Here is a 23,601-nt window from a genome sequence, read left to right as displayed (position 1 = left end):
GATATAGACTGTAAATTGTTGAGGCCCAAACACTGATCCATTGGCACTCCTCTAGTTACATCTTGCCAACCTAAAAATTACCCATTTATGCCTTCTCTCTGTTTCCTGTTAGCTAACCAATCCTTTATCCATGCTAATACGTTACCCCCTACACCATGAGCTCTTATTTTGTGTAGTAGCCTTTGATGTGGCACCTTGTCAAAAGTCTTCTGGAAATCCAAGTACACCACATCCAAGGATCCCCTTTATCCACATTGCTTGTTACTTCCTCAAAGAACTCTAATAAATTAGTCAAACACGATTTCCCTTTCACAAAGCAGTGTTGACTCTGCCTGATTGCATTGAGATTTTCTAAGTCATAGAGTTATACAGCACGGATAGAGGCCCTTCGGCCCATCGTGTCCGCGCCGGCCATCAAGCCCTGTCTACTCTAATCCCATATTCCAGCATTTGGTCCGTAGCCTTGTATGCTATGGCATCTCAAGTGCTCATCCAAATGCTTCTTGAATGTTGTGAGGGTTCCTGCCTCCACAACCCTTTCAGGCAGTGAGTTCCAGACTCCAACCACCCTCTGGGTGAAAAAGTTCTTTCTCAAATCCCCTCTAAACCTCTCGCCTTTTACCTTGAATCTAGTGCCCTGATATAACCTTATTAATGACTTAGATGAAGGCATAGAAAGTCTCATATCTAAGTTTGCCGATGACACAAAGATTGGTGGCATTCTAAGCAGTGTAGATGAAAACATAAAATTACAAAGCGATATTGATAGATTTGGTGAATGGGCAAAACTGTGGCAATTGGAATTCAGTGTAGACAAATGTGAGGTCATCCACTTTGGATCAAAAAAGGATAGAACAGGGTACTTTCTAAATGGTAAAAAGATAAAAACACTGGATGTCCAAAGGGACTTAGGGGTTCAGGTACATAGATCATTGAAGTGTCATGAACAGGTGCAGAAAATAATCAAGAAGGCTAATGGAATGTTGGCCTTAATATCTAGAGGACGAGAGTACAAGGGGGCAGAAGTTATGCTGCAGCTATACAAAACCCTGGTTAGACCGCACCTGGAGTACTGTGAGCAGTTCTGGGCATCGCACCTTCGGAAGGACATATTGGCCTTGGAGGGAGTGCAGCGTAGGTTTACTAGAATGATACCAGGACTTCAAGGGTTAAGTTACGAGGAGAGATTACACAAATTGGGGTTGTATTCTCTAGAGTTTATAAGGTGATCAGATCGAGGTGTATAAGATATTAAGGGGAACAGATAGGGTGGATAGAGAAAAACTATTTCCGCTGGTTGGGGATTTTAGGAGTAGGGGGCACAGTCTCAAAATTAGAGCCAGACCTTTCAGGAGCGAGATTAGAAAACATTTCGATACACAAAGGGTTGTAGAAGTTTGGAACTTTCTTCCACAAACAGCAATTGATACTAGCTCAATTGCTAAATTTAAATCTGAGATAGATAGCTTTTTGGCAACCAAAGGTATTAAGGGATATGGGCCAAAGGCAGGTATATGGAGTTAGATCACAGATCAGCCATGATCTTATCAAATGGCGGAGCAGGCACGAGGGGCTGAATGGCCTACTCCTGTTCCTATGTTCCTATAACCTTCTTAATAATAGATTCTAGCATTTTCCCTATGACAGATGTTAAGCTAACTGGCCTGTAATTTCCTGCTTTCTGTCTCCCTCCTTTCTTGAATAGAGGAGTTACATTCGCTATTTTCCAATCTGATGGGACCCTTCCAGAATCTAGGGAATTTTGGAAAATTAATAGTAATGCATCTACTATCTCTGCAGCCACTTCTTTTAAGACCCTAGGGTGAAGTCTGTCAGGACCTGGGGACTTATTAGCTTTTAGTTCTAATATTTTTTTCAAAACCCTTTCCCTGGTGATTGTAAATGTTTTAAGTTCCTCCCTCCCCTTCACCTCTTGATTCACAATTATTTCTGGCATGTTATTTATATCCTCTACAGTGAAGACGGACACAAAATAGTCATCGGGAAAATGCTGGAATCCATTATTAAGGAAGTGGTAACACGGCACTTAGAAAATCATAATATGATTAGGCAGAGTCAACATGATTTTATGAAAGGGAAATCACGTTTAACAAATTTATTAGAGTTTTTTGAGGATGTAACTAGCAGGGTAGATAAAGGGGAACTAGTGGATGTAGTATATTTGGATTTTCAAAAGGCATTTGATATGGTGCCACATAAAAGGTTGTTACTCAACATAAGGACTTATGGGGTTGGGGGTAATATATTAGCATAGATAGAGGATTGGTTTAAGGACAGAAAACAGTAGGGTTAAACAGGTCATTTTCAGGCTGGCAGGCTGTAACTAGTGGGGTGCTGCAAGGATCGGTGCTCGGGCCCCAGCTATTTACCATCTATATTAATGACTTGGATGAAGAGACCAAGTGTAATGTATCCAAGTTTGCTGACGATACAAAGCTAGGTGGGAAAGTAAGCTGTGAGGAGGTCACAGAGTCTGCAAAAGGATATACACAGGTTAAGGGAGTGGGCAAGAAGATGGCAGATGGAGTATAATGTAGGGAAATGTGAGGTTATTCACTTTGGTAGGAAGAATAGAAAAACAGAATATTTTTAAAATGTTGGTGTTCAGAGAGATTTGGGTGTCCTCGTACAAGAGATACAAAAAGTTAACATGCAGATACAGCAGGTAATTAGGAAGGCAAATAGTATGTTGGCCTTTATTGCAAGGTGGGTGAAGTACAAGAGTAAGGAAGTCTTACTACAATTGCACAGGGCTTTGGTGAGACCTCATCTGGAGTACTGCGGACAGTTTTGGTCTCCTTATCTAAGGAAGGATATACTTGACTTGGAGGCGGCGCAACGAAGATTCACTCGATTGATTCCTGGGATGAGAGGGTTGTCCTATGAGGAGTGGTTAAGTAGAATGGGCCTATACTCTCTGGAATTTCGAAGAATGAGAGGTGATCTCATTGAAACATATAAGATTCTGAGGGGGCTTGACAGGATAGACGCTGAGAGGCTGCTTCCCCTGGCTGGAGAGTCGAGAACTAGGAGGCATGGTCTCAGGATAAGAGGTCGGCCATTTAGGACTGAGATGAGGAGGAATTTTTTCACTCAGAGGGTTGTGAATCTTTGGAATTCTCTACCGCAGAGGGCTGTGGATGCTGAGTCATTGAGCATATTCAAGACTGAAATCGATAGATTTTGTACACTAAGGGAATCAAGGGATATGGGGTTGGGGCGGGAAAGTGGAATTGAGGTCAAAGATCAGCCATGATCTTATTGAATGGTGGAGCAGGCTTGAGGGGCCGAATGGTCTACTTTTACTCCTATTTCTTACGTTCTTATGTTCCTCACACTGACCCTAATAATACCCTGCATCACTTCAGAAGCTTGACCCTACTCTCCAGTTACTTATTTGCTCTGCCTCATTATCCAGGTAACAACATGCATTTGCAGTGCTGCTGTATTGCAATAAATGCAGATCTACCTAAATCAGAAAAAGTAGTGTTATTCAATGTATTTTTATTATATGATACATACATACAGGTACGAAAAAATGTATTTTTCTAAATTAGCTATTGTACAGTTCCATTGTTGGCACCTTTTACCTGATCTGCGGCACCTTACACAGAAACAGTCTGTTATACACCACAGCAGAAGGCAGTAGGTCTGGCTTTTAAGAAAATTACAAAGTTCAGGACCAGCAGTTATCAAACAGAATGGACCTTATTTATACCTTAGGTAGCGAGAATGCCCACACTCTTCACGTCAACATTTACACTCACATACTCTTTATTAATTGACTATGACATTTGTTAGTTCCAAGGGGAGAGATTAATAAGTGCACCACTCGCTTTGACAGCTATAGAAGAGTTTATCAAAAGCTTAAGGCAATGGAAGTTATCCTCCCTGTTCACAAAATCTTTGCTCCAACCTTGTGCCAGTTACAATGAAGAGCGACCGTGACCTATCGTTGACCTCTAGTAAGGTTCAGAACTCCCAGGATTCCATCCACCTCAATCCTGCCATGGGACTCTGAGGATCATGAGCAAGTGGTCCAATCATACCATAGGACAGGGGATGGAACAAGTAGAAGCTAGAATTTAAAAAAAACAATAAATCATCATTAGTGTAACTCACGCTGTGCAGAAAGCTGTGTACCTTAAGCCACACTTGGAGGAACTAGCTACAATTTGCATTTCAGATTCTATACTGGTTAGACGAGAAAGAGCCTGAATGGTGCAGTGGGAAAGGCAGAACGCAGGTACTGGGCGATGGTCTGTTACACAGCAATAACTAATTCTAGCCAGGCTGAAGAGGCAGATACTAACCACTACTCCAATTCGGAGAGAAGGAACATGGCAGGGAGGGGAGATTGGGGGAGGATGAAACAGGAGGAAGAACATTATCTTGGTCTGTTTTTTGGGCTTACTTCGCAGAAATTAGGTCCACATAGAAATCAACGACATAGGTAGAACTAGGAATGAGGTGCTGCTGAGGGAGTTTGAGCTAGGTCCAAACTAAAAAGCAGAACCTCCAAGGTAATAATCTCTGAATTACTATCTGAGCCAGGTGCAAATTGGCATAGGGACAAAGATCAGAGAATTAAATGCATGGCTCAAAGATTGGTGTGGGAGACGGGGGTTTCAATTCATGGGGCACTGGCACCAGTACTGGGGAAAGAGGGAGCTGTTCCGTTGGGACGGACTACACTTCAACCAGGCTGGAACCAGTGTCCTGGTGAATTAAATAACTAGGGTGGTAGATCGGGCTTTAGACTTATAAATTTACCCGTACCCGAACCCACCCCTCCACCCCCCGTCTTATTAGTTTAAGGAGAAAAGTCAAGGCTGCAGAGCAGGGTAGCAATTTGTGAGTGTGTCAGGAAGGGACAGAGAGTTTCACAAAGGTAATAAGGCATTAGTAAAGGAGGTCACATCAGGGAAAAATAGTAAAAAGTTAAAATGAAAGGCGCTGTATCTGAATGCACAAAGCATTCGGATCAAGACAGATGAATCAATGGCACAAATAGAGATAAATGGGTTTGATCTAACAGCCATTACTGAGAATTGGTTGCAAGGTGACCAAGGTTGGGAACTAAATATTCCAGGGTACTTGACAGTTAGAAAAGAGGGGCAAAATGGAAAATGGAGAGGTGGGGGGGGGTTATCCCTGATAATAAAGGATGAGATTAAAGTAGAGAGAAAGGATCTTAGCTCAGAAAATCAGGATGTAGAATCAATATGGGTGGAGTCAAGAAATAAGGGGCAGAAAACACTGGTGGGAGTAGATTACAGGCCCCCTAACAGTAGTTGTGATGTTGGACAGAGTATAAATCAGGAAATTAGAGGAGCATGTAACAGGGGTAATGCAATAATCATGGGGGACTTTAATCTTCATATGGACTGGGCAAATCAAATTGGCAAAAGTAGTATGGAGGACGAGTTCATGGAATGCATTCGAGATAGTTTCCTAGAACAATGTGTCGAGGAACCAACTAGGGAACAGGCTATTTTCATAGAATCGTCACAGCACAGAGAGGCCATTCGGCCCATTGAGCCCATGCCAGCTCTTTGTAAGAGCAATCCAGTTAGTCCCATTCCCCTGCTCTTTCCCCGTAGCCCTGCAATTTTTTTCCCTTCAAGTATTTATCCAATTCCGTTTTGAAAGCCACGATTGAATTTGCTTCCACCACCCTTTCAGGCAGCACATTTCAGATCATAACTTTTTAAAAATTCGTTCATGGGATGTGGGCGTCGCTGGCGAGGCCGGCATTTATTGCCCATCCCTAATTGCCCTTGAGAAGGTGGTGGTGAGCCGCCTTCTTGAACCGCTGCAGTCCGTGTGGTGAAGATTCTCCCACAGTGCTGTTAGGAAGGGAGTTCCAGGATTTTGACCCAGCAACGATGAAGGACTGGCGATATATTTCCAAGTCGGGATGGAACGTGCAGGTGGTGTTGTTCTCATGTGCCTGCTGCTCTTGTCCTTCTAGGTGGTAGAGGTCGCGGGTTTGGGAGGTGCTGTCGAAGAAGCCTTGGCGAGTTGCTGCAGTGCATCCTGTGGATGGTACACACTGCAGCTACAGTGCGCCAGTGGTGAAGGATGTGAATGTTTAGGGTGTTGGATGGGGTGCCAATCAAGCGGGCTGCTTTTTCCTGGATGTTGTCGAGCTTCTTGAGTGTTGTTGGAGCTGCACTCATCCAGGCAAGTGGAAAGTATTCCATCACACTCCTGACTTGTGCCTTGTAGATGGTGGAAAGGCTTTGGGGAGTCAGGAGGTGAGTCACTCGCCGCAGAATACCCAGCCTCTGACCTGCTCTTGTAGCCACAGTATTTATGTGGCTGGTCCAGCTAAGTTTCTGGTCAATGGTGACCCTCAGGATGTTGATGGTGGAGGATTTGGTGATGGTAATACTGTTGAATGTCAAGGGGAGGTGGTTAGACTCTCTCTTGTTGGAGATGGTCATTGCCTGGCACTTGTCTGGCGCGAATGTTACTTGCCACTCATCAGCCCAAGCCTGGATGTTGTCCAGGTCTTGCTGCATGCGGGCACGGACTGCTTCTTTATTTGAGGGGTTGCGAATGGAAATGATCACTGTGCAATCGTCAGCGAACTTCCCCATTTCTGACCTTATGATGGAGGGAAGGTCATTGATGAAGCAGCTGAAGATGGTTGGGCCTACTTGCTCGTAAAAAAGTTTCTCCTCATGTCGCCTTTGGTTCTTTTGCCAATCACCTTAAATCTGTGCTGTCTGGTTCTCGATCCTGCCGCTAACGGGAACAGTTTCTCTTTATTTTCTTTATCTAAACCAGTCATGATTTTAAACAAGTCTATGAAATCTCCTCTCAACCTCAGCGTCTCCAGTCCATCCATGTAACTGCAGTCCCTCATCCCTGGAACCATTATAGAAAATCTTTTCTGCACCCTCTCTGAGGCCTTCACATCCTTCCTAAAGTGTGGTGCCCAGAATTGGACACAATACTCCAGTTGTGGCCGAATAAGTGTTCATAGAAAATTTACGGCACAGGAGGCCATTCGGCCCATCGTGTCTGCGCTGGACAAAAATGAGCCACCCAGCCGAATCCCACTTTCAAGCACTTGGTCCGTAGCCTTGTAGGTCAGCGCACTTCAGATGCGCATACAGATACTTTTTAAAATGAGATGAGAGTTTCTGTTTCCACCACCCTTTCAGGCAGTGAGTTCCAGACCCCCACCACCATCTGGGTGAAAAACATTTCCTTAGCTCACCTCTAATCCTTCTACTAATCACTTTAAATCTATGCCCCCTGGTTATTGACCTCTCTGCTAAGGGAAATAAGTCCTTCCTATCCACTCTATCTAGGCCCCTTATAATTTTGTACGTGTCAATCAAATCACCCCTCAGCCTCCTCTGTTCCACAGGAAACAACCCTACCTTATCCAATCTTTCCTCATAGCTAAAATTCTCCAGTCCTGGCAACACTCGTAAATCTCCTCTGCACCCTCTCTAGTGCAATCACATCCTTCCTGTAATGTGGTGACCAGAACTGTACACAGTACTCAAGCTGTGGCCTAACTAGTGTTTTATACAGTTCCAGCATAACCTCCCTGCTGTTATATTCTATGCCTCGGCTAATAAAGGAAAGTATTCCATGTACCTTCTTAACCACTTTACCTACCTGTCCTACGACCTTCAGGGATCTGTGGACATGCACTCCAAGGTCCCTCTCTTCCTCTACACCTCTCAGTATCCTCCCATTTATTGTGTATTCCCTTGCCTTGTTTGCCCTCCCCAAATGCATTACCTCACACTTCTCTGGATTGAATTCCATTTGCCACTTTTCTACCCACCTGACCAGTCCATTGATATCTTCCTGCAGTCTACAGCTTTCCTCCTCACTATCATTTTCCAAACTTCACCGGGTACAGGTGTAGTGCCGGAGGATTGGAGGGCAGCTAACCTTGTACTGTTTAAAGGGGAGCGAAGGATAGACCGAGTAATTCCTGGCCAGTCAGCCTAACCTCGGTGGTGGGCAAATTATTGGAATCAATTCTGAGGGGCAGGATAAACTGTCACTTAGAAAGGCACGGACTAATCAAGGACAATCAGCATAGATTTGTTAAGGGAAGGTCGTGTCTAACTAACTTGATTGAATTTTTCGATGAGGTGACAAGGAGGATTGATGAGGGTAGCGCAATTGATGTAGTCTACATGGATTTTAGCAAGGCTTTTGATAAGGTCCCACGTGGCAGATTGGGATCCAAGGGAATGTGGCAAATTGGATCCAAAATTGGCTCAGTGGCAGGAAGCAAAGGGTAATGGTTGACGGGTGTTTTTGCAACTGGAGGGCTGTTTCCATGGGGTGCCGCAGGGCTCGGTACTAGGTCCTTTGCTTTTTGTGCTATACATGAACGATTTGGACTTAAACGTAGGGGGCATGATTAAGAAATTTGCAGATGACACAAAGATAGGCCGTGTGGTTGATAGTGAGGAGGAAAGCTGTAGACTGCAGGAAGATATCAATGGACTGGTCAGATGGGCAGGAAAGTGGCAAATGGAGTTCAATCCAGAGAAGTGTGTGGTAATGCATTTGGGGAGAGCAAACAAGGCAAGGGAATACACAATAAATGGGAGGATACTGAGAGGTGCAGAGGAAGTGAAGGACCTTGGAGTGCATGTTCACAGATCCCTGAAGGTAACAGGACAGGTAGATAAGGTGGTTAAGAAGGCATATGGAATACTTTCCTTTATTAGCCGAGGCACGGAATATAAAAGCAGGGATGTTATGCTGGAACTGTATAAAACACTAGTTAGGTCACAGCTTGGGTACTGTGTACAGTTCTGGTCACCACATTACAAGAAGGATGTAATTGCACTAGAGAGGGTGCAGAGGAGATTTACGAGGATGTTGCCAGGACTGGAGAATTTTAGCTTTGATGACAGATTGGATAGGCTGGGGTTGTTTTCCTTGGAACAGAGGAGGCTGAGGGGTGATTTGATTGAGGTGTACAAAATTATGAGGGGCCGAGATAGAGTGGATAGGAAGGACCTATTTCCCATAGCGGAGAGGTCAATAACCAGGGGGCGTAGATTTAAAGTGATTAGTAGAAGGATTAAAGCAGAAATTAGGAAAATTTTTTTCACCCAGAGGGTGGTGGGAGTCTGGAACTCCCAGGTTCAACATGACTTCCATACTTTTGTACTCTATGGGCCTGATTTTAGCAGGCCTGCGGGTTTCCGGCGGGTTGGGTTTCAGGTGCGTGGCCTCCGCGCCCGGTGAAATTAGTGGGTTTCCTGCGCGATCGTAGCAGGCATTCCACTAATTGGAGCCACTTACCTGCTCCTCCGGGGTCCGCGCTGCTGGTCTGCGCGTCGGGCGGGCTACGCATGCGCAGTATGATCTGTCAGCTGGAGGCTCTCCAGTTAAAGGGGCAGTCCTCCACTGACAGATGCTGCAACCAATGGAACAAATTACAGCATGGAGCAGCCCAGGGGGAAGGCTGCTCCCAGTTTAATGATGCCTCACCCCAGGTACCATCAGATGGGGTGAGGAGGAGGGGGAGGACAGAGATCTTCCACCCGGCGGGCGGGAGGAAGCGGCCTGCCTCTGCCACCAAGAAGGCCTGGCTCGAGGTGGCAGAGGGGGTCACCTGCGCCACCAACATATCGCCCACCTGCATACAGTGCAGGAGGCGCTCCAATGACCGCAGTAGGTCAGCCACAGTGAGAACACGTAGTCTTTCCCCTACACTCCGTCTGCCACAACACTGCCCCCACCCCACATCTCCTTCGGCACCGCCAACACCACTCTGTCACATCACCCCTCATACCCACTCAAACCCCATCCTCATCTTACCTGCACCTACTCACCTCGCGAGTACTCACCCCGCCACTAACACGCAACCCAATCCTCATATAATTTCATGGCTCTATCCCATACGCACCCTCTTGTGCATCTCCCTCACGGCCAGCCTCACTCAACCTGCCACCACCTGTGCTGCAGCCACAGGGCATGCATCACATATGTGCAGTAGGCAGCGTAAGGCAAACGTGTCGTGAGCATGAAGGGGATGCACAAGGGTGCTTGAGGGTTTGTCATGGGTGTTACCTATATTGAATTTCAGAACAACTCACATCACACATTATATTGGCACGACCACTGCCATGTCTCCGCGAATCCTGTCTGTTTTGTGCAATAATGCCCGCTCCTGGGTATCACTATGAGGACCCACCACTGATGCCACCATTGTGTTACTGCAGAGTAGGTGCAGGTGTATTTGCAGGGCTCTTCCGCGCAGACGACTGAGAGACATCGGCGGTGTACCCGGCTGCACCCTGGAAGGATGCGGAGGAGAAGTTGTGGAGGGCAGTGGTGACTTTGGCAGCGACAGGTAAGCAGATGGTGGTGGGGCCAGCCAGGAGCAGCTCGGCATGAAAGAGGCTGCAGATGTCCACGACTACATGTCGAGTGAATCTGCAGCTCCATGTGCACTGCTGCTCAGAGAGGTCCGGGGAGCTGCGCCTCGGTCTGTGGACCCTGTGGCGAGGGTAGTGCCCTCTGCGACGCGTCTCTCTCTGCGGTAGCCCTCCCTCCTGCTGTACAGGTGGATGTGTCACAGCATTCTGTTGTGCAGCTCCACGTGTCAGAGGTGGACGGCGTGGATGGTGATGTTGTGCGCCCTCCGAGGAAGTCATGACTGCAGCTACGGCGGCCCCCATCCGCAATATGTACATCTGAGGGGGTCCGCAAGGTAGGCACATGTCTCCGGACCCCGGGGTGAGTGTGCAGGTTGGTGACTTTGACCGTCAGGAGGGGGGTCCCAAGTGACAGAGCGGCCTCCTGCAATGGGTCAGGGTCTCCCCCCCCGACCTGTCAAATGGACCTTTGCAGCTGCCACAGGCTGACGGCTGCAACACGTCCAGTTCAACTAGGACGGTTTCCCCCAGTGTGTGAAACAGTCCCATGTTTCTCCAAAATCACACACAGTCCCTTAATCAGGTCAGTTAATGACCTGAACAAGCAAAATAAATGCACTCAAGTGGCATCCCGCTGGCTTTAATTGCCTGCGGGATTCCCACCAGCGGGGGCTGCGCTCGCACCCCCGCACGTCATCGGGGAACCCGGAAGTGGTCGGGATCGTGGCGCGATCCGGTCCCGCACCTGGATTTCGGGATTTTCGCCCCCCCCCCGCCGAGAACGCACCCGGTAGCGGGTGCTAAAATCGGGCCCTATGCCTCTATTTACAAAGCCCAGGATCCCGTATGCTTTTTTAACCGCTTTCTCAACCTGCTCTGCCACCTTCAACGATTTGTGTGCATATACCCCCAGGTCTCTCTGTTCCTGTACCCCTTTAGAATTGTATCATTTAGCTTATATTGCCTCTCCTCGTTCTTCCTGCCAAAATGTATCACTTCATACTTCTCTGCGTTAAACTTCATCTGCCACGTGTCCGCCCATTCCACCAGCCTGTCTATATCGTCTTGAAGTCTATCACTATCCTCCTCACTGTTCGCTACACTTCCAAGTTTTGTCTCATCTGCAAATTTTGAAATTGTGCCCTGTACATCCAAGTCCAAGTCATTAATATATATCAAGAAAACTAAGCGATCCTTGCATCAACCCTTGGGGAACACCACTGTTCACCTTCCTCCAGTCTGAAAAACAACTGTTCACCAATACTCTGTTTCCTGTCGCTTAGCCAATTTCGTACCCATCCTGCCACTGCCCCTTTTATTCACTGGGCTTGAAATTTGCTGACAAGCCTATTATGCGGCACTTTATCAAACGCCTTTTGAAAGTCCATATAGACCACATCAACCGCGTTACCCTCATCAAAAAACTCAATCAAGTTAGTTGTTACTACAAGTTATTAGTTAACACAAAAGCAGGGAAGTCATAATGAACCTTTATAAAACTCTGGTTCGACTACAACTGGAGTATTGTGTCCAGTTTTATGCCCCACGCTTTAGGAAAGACTTGAAGGCCTTAGAGAGGGTGCAGAAAAGATTTACTAGAATGATTCCAGGGGTGCGGGACTTTAGTTACGTGAATAGGCTGGAGGAGCTGGGGTTGTTCTCCTGGAACAGAGACAGTTGCGAGGCGATTTGATGGAGGTATTTAAAATCATGAAGGGTCGAGACAGAGTAGATAGAGAGAAACTGTTCCCATTGGCAGAAGGATCAAGAACCAGAGGACATAGATTTAAGGTGATTGGCAAAAGAACCAAAGGTGACATGAAGAAAAACTTATTTACACAGCGAGTGGTTAGGATCTGGAATGCACTGCAGGGGAGATAGTGGAGGCAGATTCAATCACGGCTTTCAACAGGGAACGGGATACGTACTTGAAAGGAAAAAACTGCAGGGCTTCGGGGATAGGGACTCCCTGGATTGCTCTTGCATAGAGCCGGCACGGACTTCTTCCAAATGGCCTCCTTCCGTGCTGTAACCTTTCTATAATTCTATAACATCAAGGCAGCATTTGACAGAGTGTGGCACCAAGGAGCCCTAGTAAAACTCTCCAGTGGCTGGAGTCATATCTAGTACAAAGGAAGATGGTAGCGGTTGTTGGAGGCCAATCATCTCAGCCCCAGAACATTGCTGCAGGAGTTCCTCAGGGCAGTGTCCTAGGCCCAACCACCTTCAGCTGCTTCATCAATGACCTTCCCTCCATCATAAGGTCAGAAATGGGGATGTTCGCTGATGATTGCACAGTGTTCAGTTCCATTCGCAACCCCTCAAATAATGAAGCAGTCCGAGCCCGCATGCAGCAAGACCGGGACAACATCCAGGCTTGGGCTCATAAGTAGCAAGTAACATTCGCGCCAGACAAGTGCCAGGCAATGACCATCTCCAACAAGAGAGAGTCTAACCACCTCACCTCGACATTCAACGGCATTACCATCGCCGAATCCCCCACCATCAACATCCTGGGGGTCACCATTGACCAGAAACTTAACTGGACCAGCCATATAAATACTGTGGCTACAAGAGCAGGTCAGAGGCTGGGTATTCTGTGGCGAGTGACTCACCTCCTGACTCCCCAAAGCCTTTCCACCATCTACAAGGCACAAGTCAGGAGTGTGATGGAATACTCTTCACTTGCCTGGATGAGTGCAGCTCCAACAACACTCAACAAGCTCGACACCATCCAGGACGAAGCAGCTAGCTTTATTTGCACCCCATCCACCACCCAAAACATTCACTCCCTTCACCACCGGCGCACTATGGCTGCAGTGTGCACCATCCACAGGATGCACGATCCACAGGATGCACTGCAGCAACTCGTCAAGGCTTCTTCGACAGCACCTCCCAAACCCGTGACCTCTACCACCTAGAAGGACAAGGGCAGCAGGCACATGGGAACATCACCACCTGCACGTTCCCCTCCAAGTCACACACCATCCCAACTTGGAAATATAGCGCCGTTCCTTCATCGTCGCTGGGTCAAAATCCTGGAACTCCCTTCCTAACAGCACTGTGGGAGAACCCTCACCACACGGACTGCAGCGGTTCAAGAAGGCGGCTCACCACCACCTTCTCAAGGGCAATTAGGGATGGGCAATAAATGCTGGCCTCGCCAGCGACGCCCACATCCCATGAATGAATTTTTAAAAAAGATTCTTGTTAAACACGATTTGCCTGTAACAAATCTGTGCTGGCTTTCCTTTATTAATCCACGCTCGTCCAAGTGACAATTAATTTTGTCCCAGATTTATCGTTTCTAAAAGCTCCCCACCACTGAGGTTAAACTGACTGGCCTGTAGTTTATCCTTACACTCTTTTGTACAAGGGTGGGACATTTGCAATTCTCCAGTCCACTGGCACCACCCCTATACCTACGGATGATTGGAAGATTATGGCCAGCCTCTCTGCAATTTCCCCCCTTACTTCCTTCAGCAATCTAGGTTGCATCCCATCCGAACCGGGTGACTTATCTACTTTAAGCATAGCCAGCCTTTCTAGTACCTCCTCTATCAATTTTCTCCCCATTCAGTATCTCAACTACCTCCCCTAGTATTAGATCTAATATTGTTTAATGAGCTACGGTTAATTAGCAATCTTATAGTTAAGGATCCTCTGGGGCAGAGCAATCAATATGATGGAATTTCATGTTGAGTTTGAGAGTGAAGTAGCTAAATCCGAAACTAGGATCTTAAATTTAAACAAAGCCAATTACGTAGGTACGAGAAGCAAGTTGGCAAAGTTAGATTAGAAAAATTAGATTAAAAGATATGACGGTAGATAAGCAATGGCTAACATTTAAAGAAATAATTCATCATTCTCAACAAATATACATTCCCTTGAGGAATAAAATATTCACGGGAAAAATGATCAACCATGGCTAACTAGAGAAGTTAAGGATCGTATTAGAATATAAGAACATAAGAAATAGGAGCAGGAGTCAGCCATACAGCCCCTCGAGCCTGCTCCGCCATTCAATAAGATCATGGCTGATCTTCAACCTCAACTCCACTTTCCCGCCCAATCCCCATAGCCCTTGATTCCCCAAGAGTCCAAAAATCTATCTATCTCAGCCTTGAATATACTCAACGACTGAGCATCCACAGCCCTCTGGGGTAGAGAATTCCAAAGATTCACAATCATCTGAGTGAAGAAATTCCTCCTCATCTCAGTCTTAAATGACTGATGTGGAGATGCCAGTGATGGACTGGGGTGGACAAATGTAAGGAGTCGCACAACACCAGGTTATAGTCCAACAGCTTTATTTGAAATCACAAGCTTTCGGAGCTTTGCTCCTTCGTCAGGTGAAGTGAAGAGTTACATAAAGGCACAGCATATATAGTCAGGCATTGTTCTCTGACAATATATGCTGTGCCTTTATGTAACTCTTCAAATAAAGCTGTTGGACTATAACCTGGTGTTGTGCGACTCCTTACATTAAATGACTGACCCCTTATCCTGCGACTATGTCCCCTAGTTCTATACTCTTTAGCCAGGGGAAACAACCTCTTAGCATTTACACTGTCAAGGCCCCTCATAACCTTATATGTTTCAATGAGATCACCTCTCATTCTTCTAAACTCCAGAGAGGATAGGCCCATTCTACTCAACCTCTCCTCACAGGTCAACCCTCTCATCCCAGGAATTAATCTAGTGAACCTTCATTGCACCTCTTCCAAGGCGAATGTATCCTTCCTTAGATAAGGAGGCCAAAATTGTACGCAGTACTCCAGGTGAGGTCTCTCCAAAGCCTTTTTTAATTGTAGTAAGACTTCCTTAGTCTTGTACTCCAACCCCCTTGCAATAAAGGCTAACATGCCATTTGCCTTTCCTAATTGCCTGCTGTACCTGCTTTCTAACTTTTTGTGTTTCTTGTAAGAGGACACCCAAGTCTCTCTGAACACCAACATTTAATAGTTCCTAACTATTTGAAAAATATTCTATTTTTCTATTCTTCCTACCAAAGTGAATAACCTCACATTTCCCCACATTATACTCCATCTGCCACCTTCTTGCCCACTCACTTAACCTGTCTATATCCCATTGCAGACTCTGTGTCCTCACAGCTTACTTTCCCACCTAGCTTTGTATCGTCAGCAAACTTGGATACATTACACTCGGTCCCTTCATCTAAGTCATTAATATAGATTGTAAATAGCTGAGGCCCAAGCACTGATCCTTGCGGCACCCCACTAGTTGCAGCCTGCCAACCTGAAAATGATCCATTTATCCCTACTCTCTGTTTTCTGTCCATTAACCAATCCTCTATCCATGTTAATATATTACCCCCAACCCCATGAGCCCTTATCTTGTGTAACACCTTATCGAATGCCTTTTGAATATCCAAATATATGACATCCACTGGTTCCCCTTTATCTACCCTGCTAGTTACATTCTCAAAAAACTAATAAATTTGTGAAACACGATTTAGATTAAAAGAAGAGGCTTACAATGTTTCCAAAAAGAGTAGTAAGCCTGAGGATTGGGAGCGATTTAGAAATCAGCAAAGGATGACCAAGAAATTGACAGAGGGAGAAAATTGAATATGAAAGTAAACTAGCCAGAAATATAAAAACAGATTGTAAGAGCTTCTACAAGTATGGAAAACGGAAGAGATTAGCAAAAGTAAATATGGGTCCCTTAGAGGCAGAGACAGGAGAAATTATAATGGGGAATAAGGAAATGGCTGAGAGGTTAATGTAAGAAATAGGAGCAGAAGTAGGCCACAGGGACCCTCGAGCCTGCTCCGCCATTCAATCAGATCATGGCTGATCTTGAACCTCAACTCCACTTTCCTGCCCAATTCCCAGATCCCTTGATTCCCCTAGAGACCAAAAATCTATCTGTCTCAGCCTTGAATATTCACAGTAGAAGACATAAAAAACATACTGGAAATAGTGGAGAACCAAGGGTCTAATGAGAGTGAGGAACTTAAAGTAATTAATATTAGTAAAGAAAAAGTATTGGGGAAATTAATGGGACTAAAAGCCAATAAATCCCCTGGACCTAATGGCCTACATCCTAGGGTTTTAAAAAGAGGTGGCTGCATTGGTTGTGATCTTCCAGAATTCCCTAGATTCGAGAACAGTCCCAGCGGATTTGAAGGGAGCAAATGTAACCCCACAATTCAAGAAAAGAGGGAGAGAGAAAACAGCCCAGTTAGCCTACCATCAATAGCAGGGAAAATGCTAGAATCTATTAAGGAAGTGTAACAGGGCACTTAGAAAATCATAACATGATTAGGCAGAGTCAACATGGTTTTATAAAAGGGAAATCATGTTTGACAAATCTATTACAGTTTTTTGAAGTGTAAGATAATATAAAAGGAAATAGTAAAGGCTTCTATAAAAAGTAAAAGAATAGTTAAAGAGAGAGTAGGACACTCGGAGACGAAGGAGGGAGTCTAATTGTGGAAGATGACGGTATGGCAGATAGTAAATAAATATATTATATCAATTTTTACAAATGATGCAGTGAGATTGTAGGTGCACTCAAGAAGCTGAAACAGTAGAGAGGGAGACGGCTATAGAAAAGGAATTGGTTCTAAAGGAGTTGCAGAACTCAAGGAAGATAAGTCACAGTTTTGTTCGAGATTCTCACTCACCTGTATGCACAGACAAGGACCAAGGACATCATCCCACCAGCGTAAACTCTCTGCGCCGCTTGATGACTTAATAGGAGGTCAAAACTTTGCAGCAGGATATGCCAGGTGATGGCTAAAAGTTGGACAAAAAAATTACAATTGGGTGCAAAGTTATGATTTTTTTTTAAAAAACATAACTGAATTTGGCATCTGACTGACTGGTTAAAGAGTTCAACAGACCTGAGTTTTAGGAAGCTGGACTTTCGGGGATTGAAGCAGTTACGGAATCTGCCTGGAATAGACTAGTGGAGAGGCAAATCTGGGAGGAGCGGTATTATTTTACATGCACAATGCAGGGATTACCAAGTCAGTCAATTTCTACGACTGGGTAAGGAACAAAATGGAAATAAGAGGAAATTTATTGGGAATAAAGATGCTAATGGAAGGAATAAGGGCACCCCCACAAATACAGATTTGCATGTTCAGTGGTAGGCAGACAGGAGCAGGATAGAGTAAAGACTGATAATAAATTAGTTGGACAAGCTAAAAGAGACAAAGAGCAATATGCAATATAAAAAGACGTCTATAAATCTATCCAGAGTAAACGGAGTAAGCAGTCGACCGAAAGTCATTGATGGAGGAAGAGTCATAGAATGATTAAAGCACAGAAGGAGGCCATTTGACCCATCGAGCCTATGCCGGCTCTTTGTAAGAACAATCCGGTTAGTCCCATTCTCCTGTTCTTTCCTTGGAGCCCTGCAAATTTTTTCCCTTCAAGTATTTATCCAATTCGTTATTGAAAGCCACGATTGAATCTGCTTCCACCATCTTTGCAGGCAGCGCATTCCAGATCATAACTATTCGCTCCGTAAAGAAGTTTTTCCTCATGTTGCCTTTGACAGAAGAACCAATCACCTTAAATCTGTGAACTCTGGTTCTCGACCCTGCCGCCAATGGGAACATTTTCTCTTTATTTACTTTATCTAAACCCTTCATGATTTTGAACACTTCTATTAAATCTCCTTTCAACCTTCTCTGCTCGAAGAACAACCCCAGCTTCTCCAGTCTCCAGTGTAACTGAAGTCCCTCATCCCTGAACCCATTCTAGTAAATCTTTTCTGCACCATCTCTAAGGCTTTCACATCCTTCCTAAAGTGCGGTGCCCAGAATTGAACACAACACACCAGATGTGGCCGAACAAGTGTTTTATAGAGGTTCAATGGGCAATCAGGGCGTGGTGCATGTCCTTAACAAGCTCTTTGTATCAGTGACCCTCTGCAAGAAGTGAGGGTTGATATTCTGGGCAATGAGAAGGAAATTTAAAGAATAAAAGTAACTATTGATATGGAAGTAATGGAAATGTAGAAGACACTGAAGAGAGTAGCACCCCAGAGCTGGGTGGCCCACACACAACTACTCAAGGAGATAGATAGTCAACCAAATTGGTCATGTTCTGACACGGACCTTGGGGAAATCATTGGAATCATAGTAGGTACAGCACAGGAGGCCATTTGCCAATCATGCCTGTGCCAGCTCTTTGAAAGAGCTATCCAATTAGTTCCATTCCCCTGCTCTTCCCCAATGGCCCTGTAAATTTTTCCTTCAATCAGGAGTTGTACTTCATAGAATCATAGAAGTTTACAACATGGAAACAGGCCCTTCGGCCCAACATGTCCATGTCGCCCAGTTTATACCACTATGCTGGTCCCAATTGCTTGCACTTGGCCCATATCCCTCTATACCCATCTTACCCATGTAACTGTCCAAATGCTTTTTAAAAGACAAAATTGTACCCGCCTCTACTACTGCCTCTGGCAGCTCGTTCCAGACACTCACCACCCTTTGAGTGAAAAAATTGCCCCTTTTGTATCTCTCCCCTCTCACCTTAAATATATGCCCCCTCGTTATAGACTCCCCTACCTTTGGGAAAAGATTTTGACTATCTACCTTATCTATGCCCCTCATTATTTTATAGACTTCTATAAGATCACCCCTTAACCTCCTACTCTCCAGGGAAAAAAGTCTCAGTCTATCCAACCTCTCCCTATAAGTCAAACCATCAAGTCCCGGTAGCATCGCAGTAAATCTTTTCTGCACTCTTTCTAGTTTAATAATATCCTTTCTATAATAGGGTGACCAGAACTGTACAAAGTATTCCAAGTGTGGCCTTACTAATGTCTTGTACAACTTCAACAAGACATCCCAACTCCTGTATTCAATGTTCTGACCAATGAAACCAAGCATGCTGAATGCCTTCTTCACCACCCTATCCACCTGTGACTCCACTTTCAAGGAGCTATGAACCTGTACTCCTAGATCTCTTTGTTCTATAACTCTCCCCAACGCCCTACCATTAACGGAGTAGGTCCTGGCCCGATTCGATCTACCAAAATGCATCACCTCACATTTATCTAAATTAAACTCCATCTGCCATTCATCGGCCCACTGGCCCAATTTATCAAGATCCCATTGCAATCCTAGATAACCTTCTTCACTGTCCACAATGCCACCAATCTTGGTGTCATCTGCAAACTTACTAACCATGCCTCCTAAATTCTCATCCAAATCATTAATATAAATAACAAATAACAGCGGACCCAGCACCGATCCCTGAGGCACATCGCTGGTCACAGGCCTCCAGTTTGAAACACAACCCTCTACAACCACCCTCTGTCTTCTGTCGTCAATCCAATTTTGTATCCAATTGGCTACCTCACCTTGGATCCCGTGAGATTTAACCTTATGTAACAACCTACCATGCGGTACCTTGTCAAAGGCTTTGCTAAAGTCCATGTAGACCACGTCCACTGCACAGCCCTCATCTACTTGGTTACCCCTTCAAAAAACTCAATCAAATTCGTGAGACATGATTTTCCTCTCACAAAACCATGCTGACTGTTCCTGATCAGTCCCTGCCTCTCCAAATGCCTGTAGATCCTGTCTCTCAGAATACCCTCCAACAACTTACCCACTACAGATGTCAGGCTCACCGGTCTGTAGTTCCCAGGCTTTTCCCTGCCACCCTTCTTAAACAAAGGCACAACATTTGCTACCCTCAAATCTTCAGGCACCTCACCTGTAGCTGTCGATGATTCAAATATCTCTGCTAGGGGACCCGCAATTTCCTCTCTAACCTCCCATAACGTCCTGGGATACATTTCATCAGGTCGCCTTTAACATAGTAAAATGTCCCAAGGCGCTTCACGGGCATCAAACAAAATTTGACACCGAGCCACATAGAGATATTAGGACAGGTGACCAAAAGCTTGGTCAAAGAGGTAGGTTTTAAGGAGCGTCTTAAAGGAGGCGAGCGTGGTAGAGAGGCGGAGAGGTTCAGGGAGGGAATTCCAGCGCTTAGGGCCTAGGCAGCTCAAGGCACGGCCACCAATGGTGGAGCGAAGGAAATTGGGGATGTGCAAGAGGCCAGAATTGGAGGAGCGTAGAGATCTGGGAAGGTTGTAGGACTGGAGGAGGTTACAGAGATAGGGAGGGGCGAGGCAATGGAGGGATTTGAAAACAGGGGTGAAAATTTTAAAAATCGAGACGTTGCCGGACCAGGAGCCAATGTGGGTCAGCGAGCACAGGGGTGTTGGGTGAACGGGACTTGGTGAGAGTTAGGATCCGAGCAGCAGAGTTTTGGATGAGCTCAAGTTTATGGAGTGAGAGAGGCCAGCCAGGAGAGCATTGGAATAGTGGAGTCTAGAGGCAACAAAGGATTGGTGAGAAGAGAACAGAATTCCTTTTTTAAATAAAGGCAAAAGGACTATCTTGGAAAACACAGAGCAGTGAGCCTGACATCTGTGGTAGGTAAAATGTTAGAGGCTATCCTGAAGGGCATCAAACATCGAGAGGAGTAGGAAGATCTTAGGACAAGTCAGCATGGCTTTAAGGGGGGAGGGAAGATAGTGTGCGACATAGCGGTTAGAATTGTTTGCGAAGGTATTGGAACTTGTGGATAAAGGGAACTCTGGACATTGTTTATTAAGCCGTTGGCAAGGATTTTGATACAGAATCACATATGAGGCTGATCCATTAAATAGGAAAGTACGCAATAGGTAGGCAGCTATTGAAGTAAAGATGGCGGAGTACGGCCATGCATGGATTTGCGTCAGAGTGGTGGGAATTGACAAGCTAGGACCGTTGCTATTCCCATTTTATATCAATGATTTGGAAATGAGGAATACAGACAAAAAACTGTCAGAATTGACTAAAGGCATCAAGTTAGAGGGGGGAAAAAAAATCAAACAGGAGACAGCTGATCTAGATAGATTAGAGAGCTCAGCTGAGAAATAAAAATGAAATTCAACAACAAGTGCAAAGGAGTGAGGGTAGGGAAGGAGAATAAACATCAGAACTTTAAAGTAAATGGTGTTAGTCTACATGATGCAGCACAGAAAAGGAATTTGAGGTTTTGGTGGACAAATCTTTGAAACCTCTGCCAGCAGAAAATAATGATGTGGAGATGCCGGTGATGGACTGGGGTTGACAATTGTAAACAATTTTACAACACCAAGTTATAGTCCAGCAATTTTATTTTAAATTCACAAGCTTTTGTGAATTTAAAATTCACAAGCTTTTGTGAAGCCTCCGAAAGCAGAAAATAAGGCAAAGATGATCTTGGTTGTACAGCACAAACTGTGGGATGTGATTCAATAGGAACTTTCAAAAGGGAATTGGATAAATACTTGAAGGGAAAAAATTTACAGGGCGATGGGGAAAGAGCTGGGGGATGGGACTAATCGGATAGCTCTCTCAAAGAGCCAGCACAGGCACAATGGGCCAAATGGCCTCCCCCTATGCTGTACCTACTATGATACTATGCATTTCATTGCTGTTTGTGGGACCTTGCTGTGTGCAAACTGGCTGTTGTGATCCCTACATTACAACAATGACTACACTTCAAAAGTACATCACTGGCCATGACCAATGCTCAGTTTGGAGCACTCGGCTCCAGACTTCATTACAGCCTTAGTCCAAACATGGACAGTGCTGCACAGAGGGGAGGGAAGTAGTCACAGCAGATAGAATTACTACACAGAAGGGAGGGGAACGGACAGATCAGATAGAATTATTTCACACACATGTTGGTAAATGTTTGGAATGGACGGCCCAAGGTGGCACTCAAAGCTTGATGACATCAATAATTGTAAGGGGGTGGGGGGGGGAGACAGAAATTAGGCGAGAAACGTTAATTGAAGCATATAGGTCGCGAACGGTGTGTTGTTTCAACTGTGGGGCCAAACTTATGGACCAAAATTGTCACTTCCTGTCCTCTACATTCCCACAGTACCTGAAGTTCCATCGCTCTCCTCTTGTGCACAGTTTCACATGGACTTTTTCACCACTGTTCTAATCTGTGCCGAAAACAGTGCACGCAGCGAAACAACACACACTAACCCTATTTGCTCATGTCACCTCACACCAATACTTGCTGTATGAATTTTACACGGAATGACTTAAAACCCAACTTCAAACAGATCCAAAGTATTTGAGGAATACAAAACTGGCACTTGTACGTCTTCTACATAGAGGCAGTACTTTAATATCCAAACCATCCAAAACAGACATTCACAGCACCAGATGGGCACCCAACACACAAGCAAAGCCTCCCTCACCGGCAGACAGAAATTCCTTTCAGGCCTCCTCAATGCTGCTCATCTGAGTACCACAATTTAATGGGATTGGCTGTGGTTAATATAATTCTAACAGCTAGAACATGAATCTAAGGGAGAGTAGGGCATAATTTATGAGTATCCCTTTAGTTGTGCACGTGGAGGCTAACATCCCATCCACCTTTGGTGCACCGTGATATCTACCTCAGCCAGGAACTCGACCAGCTCCCTTCTGACCATTAGCAGTGACTTCGCACTCACCCACAGGCCAACAACTTGCTCCACAGGTCAATGAACACCTGGACATCGAGCCTAGTTCTACACTTATGCCACGCAACTCATGTCCCAGAAAAGTTATTGAAGTGAAACCAGAGGAAGCTTGATTTCATTTATGATCCTATTGGTCTCACCCACACATCTGATAAATTGTGGCATCACAAGGTAAGGTGACACCTGAGAAGTAAATAGGATTCATCTTCCCATCAGACAACCAGGATTCCAATCAGAGGTTTCTTCAAACACGAGCTATCTCAGTTCATAGTTAGATCAGTAGAGCACGATATCCATTGTAGAATGTTTGAGAGATGGTTACACACCTGTTAACATGCTGCTGAAGAGCATTGCAGGGAAGTAGTGATGGTAATAAAGGATTCGGCCCATCAGGTAGAATGGGAAATAATGGAGTAACCAGCCCAGCAGCAACTGTCTAGCTCCTCTCAGAATAACGCAACCACGCTCTGAATCAAAATAAATCAGTGTTAACGCACTGCTCTGCCTTTCTAAAGCATCACACACCAAACACATAACTCCTCCCTCCCCAGTAACAGTTAGAATCAGATTTCAGAGCTATGCACACACTCCCCAGAGTTCAGTTTATTGCACAATCCATGGTTGGATTGCTATGAACATATGAAAATGACAAGACAGGAAAAAAAACAGCAGAGCCTGTCCCACCACA

The 23,601-nt window shown here is 45.2% G+C and overlaps 1 protein-coding gene across 6 annotated transcripts in view; it reads right to left on the bottom strand.

Annotated features, from left to right (window-relative positions):
- Nucleotides 1-3,508: 3,508 nt before the first annotated feature.
- Nucleotides 3,509-23,601, bottom strand: part of pomt2 (protein-O-mannosyltransferase 2) — a 196,347-nt gene continuing 176,254 nt past the window's right edge. For 3 of the 6 annotated variants that reach the window (XM_067992145.1, XM_067992146.1, XM_067992148.1), the window contains 3 exons: nt 23,240-23,380; nt 17,053-17,164; nt 3,509-4,099 (listed from right to left, as the gene is read on the bottom strand). In XM_067992145.1, coding sequence (XP_067848246.1) covers nt 3,994-4,099; nt 17,053-17,164; nt 23,240-23,380 — 359 coding nt within the window. In that variant the 3' untranslated portion in view covers nt 3,509-3,993. Of the gene's footprint in view, nt 4,100-17,052; nt 17,165-23,239; nt 23,381-23,601 lie in introns of those variants that run through there. The other 3 variants (XM_067992147.1, XR_010964271.1, XM_067992150.1) reach the window with 3 other exon arrangements.

Source organism: Heptranchias perlo, chromosome 10, assembly GCF_035084215.1.
Source record: "Heptranchias perlo isolate sHepPer1 chromosome 10, sHepPer1.hap1, whole genome shotgun sequence".
NCBI classification, from domain to species: Eukaryota; Metazoa; Chordata; class Chondrichthyes; order Hexanchiformes; family Hexanchidae; genus Heptranchias; species Heptranchias perlo.
This window is presented reverse-complemented; position numbering and strand designations above follow the sequence as displayed.